The sequence below is a fragment of the Chanos chanos genome, chromosome 7 (genome assembly GCF_902362185.1).
Source record: "Chanos chanos chromosome 7, fChaCha1.1, whole genome shotgun sequence".
Taxonomy (NCBI): domain Eukaryota; kingdom Metazoa; phylum Chordata; class Actinopteri; order Gonorynchiformes; family Chanidae; genus Chanos; species Chanos chanos.
Genome location: NC_044501.1, coordinates 10,762,594 through 10,768,775, shown reverse-complemented (window position 1 = coordinate 10,768,775; position 6,182 = coordinate 10,762,594). Strand labels below are relative to the sequence as shown.

Below are 6,182 nucleotides of genomic sequence, written 5' to 3'. Positions count from 1 at the left end.
TTTCCGTTTCGTTAAGGGAAAGAGATATCTCAGAGATATTTTTCTCTCTTTATTATGTACGTTTTGTAATGTCAGAACGGTACATAGAAGGGGAAAGCGAACAGTTTTTTGTGACATGACCACCAAAGCTAATCACGTCTCACAAGGATGAATGCCCGGCGTTTTCTTCCACTGCATGTGCTGGTCATCACAAGTAGTCTGCCGTTTTTTGATGACAGAGGGACTGGCATCTGTTCCTGCGGGAAATGCAATAAATTGGAAATACACTCCAGAAGTAGCACTGTATTCAGCACTGGTGAAAAACGCCCTATGCTGCCGGGAAAATCAGTGCAGCCTCTCTGTTTTAATCCGTTAGCATACGCAGTTTACAAACGGATTTGCCTAATAAATCAACAATGTTGTTAAACCTACCATGGACGCATCGCCTATACCATTAAGATGGAGAATATGTTTTAAAGCAGAAACACAATCATAGCAAGTTTTGGCCGACTTGCTGATTCAATTCTGCTGGTCCGGAGTTTGCACTGGGCGAGTATGGTTGACCGCAGTTGTCTTATTCACTTCTGCGTGTCTCAGCTTGCAATACATAATGAAACATTTACATTTCATTTTGTATTCACTCAGTCTCAAGACATTATGTTTTCTGTGTTACATATATGTAAAGGTACTTTTAATGCAAGAGATGGAATTTCTTAGACGCACTGACTAAAACAGAGGACATTGTAAATATTTTTACTTTTATATTGCTCACTAACTGATTTCGGTAACAGCATGCCAGTAATAGATACAATTAGCCAGACCTGCCCAGCGCAGATTCCAAATAGCAGAGTTCAGTCGGAGAGGTGTGTTTGTCCTCTGGAATCAAAAAGTCATTTTCCCCCTCTTTACCACAAGGTGGCAGTCAGATGCATGTTATCAATACGGAAAAGTGTTTGTGTTTCAGTATCTTTTTTCAGTTGATCCAGCTGTCTGGAATGCTAGTCGAGAGAGATGAAAGCACTTGTTCTTTGACTGTCTTTACAGCTTTAAAGCATCCAAGAGCCCTCAGTTTAAGGAGATGAACGCAGATGTATTTCTGTAATTCTGACTTACTCATGTCACAATGAATGTTCATAAAGTGGTTTTTAAAATAAATAGGCTAATTCTTCCGTTTTGTGGGGTTTTTTTTCGGTCACATACAAATACCTTCTTGCCACGTTACAAGGGATGTAGAACTGCATACCTTTCTGTTTTGCGGCAATCTTTCTTACATCCTTTTTTGGGGGATCCACTAGAGATTATAACAAACTTGAATTCAGGTACTTTTTCTAGCACTACAAGAGCAAGGAGCTCTATAATGATGACACTATCATTTCTGGACAGCATGTGGCAGTATTGTACCACTAAGCTATGAAGAGATCAGACTCTTTATGACATGGATCATACAGTTTAAAGGGAACTACCTAAGAAAATAAATCAACTCCCTATTTTGAAACTTCACAAACTGAATTAACACAGTTGCTCCGCATGAACATCATGGTTGCAACACATATTTTACTTCCAAACCCTCGTGTGCTGATATGAATTCAAATGGTTTTTCGTCAGCACGTTTGCAAGCAGACATCCAAGAGTTATTGAACTACTAGTCTTCATTGTACTGTTATCAATGCACAGTCCTTCACGTGAATGAGGTGTGACTGCTGGTATTTGACCTTTACTGTGTCAAGAAATCAGTTACGAATTTTTATGATTTATTGGTTAACTGCCAAAATGGCAATATTACTTAAACATTTACAATGCAGAGATTATTTATGTGTCAGTACCAGTCTGAACTGTTCTTTCTTTCTTTCTTTCTTTCTTTCTTTCTTTCTTTCAATTTAATCCAAGTTATTACACCAAAAGGCATGCTTACAATAACCATAATCTATTAAAAAATATAATCAGAATTACTAGAGTCTGTCGTAGTGACTAGTTATCTAAACATTCACATCTAGTCTGAGTAATTTACTAAAATCAACAAATTATTGAACATTTTAGCTGCCTTAATAAAAAAAACTCATGTGATGTTCTTTTAGTACATTGTCTTCATTCCACCGCATTCATTTTTTCCTTCCTTTCTTGCACAGTCTCTTATAGTCTAGTAAACATAACATGACACGAAGTCGCACTAAAACGCAGTAAAGTAGTACTAAAAACAGCTAATGACAAAGCCAATGGGAAACTGTTGCCGATAACAAGATTTTGCAGCAAAACTCTGTTCTATCATGTGCCTATACATGAGATACTAACTTCGTTCATTATCTGGGGTTGTCTTTCCCAGAGTGAAACAACGTAAGATAATGTTCTGCACTTTGTTGAAAACAGGAGTTGTAAGCCAGGAGACATTCACTTGTTTGCCCAGTTAAGAAGATATGGGACTCTTGCACAGTGATGTTCAGGTAGCAGTCAATACAGCAGCAGAAGGAGTCGATACATAAAAGAAATGACAGGGTAACTCATTTTAACTATTCACAAAAAAACCCTCTTCACAGCATTTCTGGATACACAACAAACCTTTTTTTTCTCTCGGTAAGACCAGTCAGTTGCCTAAAATAACACAAAACATTGACTGACTCATGATGACATATGACATTAACCTGTATATGTTCACAGTTCAAGGCCACTGATAACAGTTTTAACAGAAGATGGTTTAAGTAGTTCACAGTGTTTGAAGAGTTCACAGTCTGGGTCCTCGACCTGACGGCTTCTAAAGAGTTCGTCTAGTCATCACCACTGGATTTGAAAATGTAGGACGTTTCACGTCGTGACTGGAACGTTCAAAAATTCATTTATCCCAGTAGCACCTTCTGCAACCTGTCAACAGGAACATTGTTCTCTTCCTCTGACTCAGTATCACTTTGGGAGCTTGAACTACAAGGAGAGGTGCATTCTGGGGAGCACAGATAGTGCATAAGCGGGAGCCGGTACTTTCCACAGAAGTCCACAAACTTGATGTGCCGCACACAAGAATCAAAGTAGACTCCTAAAGAGAGAGGAGAATAGCAAAAAAAAAAAAAAAAAAAAAAAAAAAAGCAAAACCGTAAAGGATTGAAGAACAAGACCTTATTCATCTATGAATGATGCTTATTCCCATATACTGAAACACAACAAAGTCGTTATGGTTTAACCCTTTCATGAACAATCCCATTATCTCATGAGACGAAAAAAAAAAAAAATGCCCTGCAGCTACCATAAAAACTGAGGGTTTTTTTTTTTTAAGCTTTTTGTATTCAACTGAAACATATTAGCTGTCTTACCTGCACATTTTGGGTTGGGGCACTTGCTTGCCAGATTCAGGTAATGGTGTAGGTGATCGGGCAGGTCGCTGTGGCGGTAAGGGATGTTTCGTGACTTGACGGTGCGCCCGGCGAGTTCCAGCAGCGAGGGCGGGTCGTAAGTCATGTCCTTGATGAAACGCACCACTAAGGGGTTTCCACGGAGACTCAGCTCCTGAAGGTGCACCAGGTTGAGGATCTCACGCGGAAGGAATGTCAGCAGGTTGTTGTGGAGACTCAGAGATATCAGGGAATTCAGCCTGTCGGGGGAGGGGGTAAAAATATCATTAAGGACATTCTTATGCGCACATACCTGAAATATGTCAAATGGCTTTTTCTATATAACATCACATGGATGGTGTCCAAATGCTCGGTCTTGCATGCTAATGATTTAGTCATATTATAGACTGACCTGCTGAGCTGGGGTGGAATGCTTTGAATGCGGTTGTCACACAACGCAAGATACTTGAGGCGGGGCAGGTTAGCCAGCTCTGGAGGAATGGTGGAGATGAGGTTTCCCCCCAGATATAGAGTCTCAAGACTGCAGTCAATCAGGTCAGGAGAAAAAAAAATCAGTGTTCATTTAGTGACTTTTATTTGACCAGTTTTTTTTTTTTTCAAAAAAGAATTTTTACACCCCCTTCTCCCCCCCCCCAAACAAAATATTAATTACATTACAAGGACCTTGAAATAGACTAGTGTGAGTTAGAAAGGTTTCGCTACTGACATAAACCTACGAAACTGACTTCATGAACTGCTAATGAATGGAATATGCTTTCACAAAACTTATTCAGTTCCACTGAACCTGTCATCTTTTTTGGTTAATGAAAAAGAAGGATTGTTTACTCTCCCGGCCTCTTTTTAAACATAACTGTTAGAGAAAGTTGACAAAGAGGGGGAAAAGTTCAAAGTACATGTCTCCTGAAAAATGAGACGTGTCTAAATTCAGCAGGGGTGTGTTGAAATTTCGAAAGGTTTAATTTTAGCCCAGGCCAAGGCTTGAGAAAAAGGTAAATACTTTAGAAAGAGGTAAACAGTTGGGAAAGCGGTAAACGTGGCTGTCCCTCAGCATGCTGAAAGAATTTGCAGAATTATTATAAGTTATTGTCAAATGAATTATTACAAATGAGAAATGGAATGGAAAAATAAGAATAGATATTGTACAAGTTGTTACGGTAGATAAATATCACAGCTACTGGTATCTCAGATAACGCCACTCCAATTCGGGCAATTGTAACGGAACAAAACCAGCTGGCGATGTCCCCAAACACCATAATAAAAGTGACTGGGAAGGATGCCACTGGGTTCACAAACTGCCTGACATTCGAGTGGACTCTATACTTATTAAATCATTCAGCAAGCCCTAAAACCCCCATTGTCTTTCCATGCTTTACTGTGCCCTCGCTAACCCCTCTCATAAAGACAGTCACTGATTTTCAGGCCAACAGTGCAATGATCCTCTGGTTTTTGTAACATAGGATAAAGCCAGATAGAACACACAGTTGTGCAGAGATTCTACCAGCAGAACTGCCACAGCTGCACAATGTCTTATCAGCAACAGCTATAGATATTAAGTTGCAAGACTATGGTATGGTAAATAGTTAAGTAAATAGTATAGTGTAGTATGATCATCAGTTGCTCCTTCTGTTCATATGCCTAAAACAAAATGTCTCAAAACCTTTAGGAGAGGGGTCTGAAAGCAGATCCCTGTTGACTAAACCGAGTTACTTTCGAAAAGTTATTTTCCTTTTAGAACCCATGAGCACAGATTCATACGCCCTGCTATACCAGAAAACCAGGCGCAGTTCTAAGTGGAAACGTGTGGTTCGAATCGGTCATTTGAGGACGCACATGGACTGGAATGTGGAAACTGCCTCATGACTCTTCGCTTTACAGTAATCCATGTGGTTCGAAAGCTGTGTGTTGAAATGACAGAGTTCTGTAAACTCACTCTCAATTTTGGGTATTTACTATGCACAAAGCCACGCTAAATATGCACATCTTATGGACTCACGATTTACAATACATACTGTCTACGTAACAGACGGCCTTGCCATTTACAGTACGTTCTGAGAGAGGGTCACCATACCTGATCAAGTTTTCGATCTCTGTAGGAATGTTTTTCAGCCTGTTTCCTCCTACTGACAAAGACTGTATTCGTTTCAGTTCTAAAAACTGTGCTGGAATTTCTTTCATCCTGTTCCCACTAAGGTTCAGGGTCTCAATTTGCAACGACCCAAACTCCTTAGGAAATGACGATTCGTCTAACTGATTATTCCTTGCAATGAAAGTTCTGAGTTTCATTAACTTTGTAATGTCCTCGCATATAAATGCGAGCGCATTGTTGCTGATGTCCACGACTTCGAGGTTGTAGAGCAAACTTATCGAGTCGGGAAGAATCGTCAGGCGGTTGAATGTTAAACAGAGTTGTCGTATATCTTTCTTTCGTGAATCTTCGACATTATCCAAATTCAGATTGTCCAGCTGTAGACGTGACCAGTTTAAAACAGCGTCCAGTTCACTGACTCTGTTGAAGAACTCCATCTCTTCGCATTAAACGATGGCGCTGACTCCTGACAGCTGTTGTAAAATAGTCGATGACTTACACCAATCGACGTTATAGCTAATCTGAAACTTTTACACAGTTTCTAAAGTTAGAACCATTTGAAAACATCATTTAAGTCAGGCCAAAGTTACTGCACTGTCGTTCAAGTACAGGGTTGGTCACATCCCCACGCTTCAATTAACCCGAGTTCAATGGCTGACCAACAACGTGGACGAATAGCCTATATCGACGATTCAGAGTTTACGGCAACATATCGACGGCTTTATATGGAAGCTGAGATCAAGTTTTTACTGGTCTTTCGCAGTGGGAGTCTGTGTCAGTCA

At 39.9% G+C, this 6,182-nt stretch overlaps 1 protein-coding gene across 1 annotated transcript; it reads right to left on the bottom strand.

Annotated features, from left to right (window-relative positions):
• Positions 1 to 1,709: 1,709 nt before the first annotated feature.
• lrrc58a (leucine rich repeat containing 58a) lies at positions 1,710 to 6,182 on the bottom strand. Its single transcript, XM_030779525.1, has 4 exons — positions 5,383 to 6,182; positions 3,706 to 3,834; positions 3,276 to 3,553; positions 1,710 to 3,001 (listed from the first exon to the last, which is right to left on the bottom strand). Exons 1-4 carry the CDS (start codon positions 5,835 to 5,837, stop codon positions 2,808 to 2,810), a joined length of 1,056 nt encoding a protein of 351 aa, XP_030635385.1. The 5' UTR covers positions 5,838 to 6,182; the 3' UTR covers positions 1,710 to 2,807.

Coding starts and splice junctions, on each gene's coding strand:
- lrrc58a (XM_030779525.1), bottom strand. CDS start 5,837: ATGGAGTTCTTCAACAGAGTCAGTGAACTGGACGCTGTTTTAAACTGG. Junction 3,554..3,705: donor ATTCCACCCCAGCTCAGCAG/GTCAGTCTATAA, acceptor CTCCCCCGACAG/GCTGAATTCCCTGATATCTC. Junction 3,002..3,275: donor CCCCAACCCAAAATGTGCAG/GTAAGACAGCTA, acceptor CTCTCTCTTTAG/GAGTCTACTTTGATTCTTGT.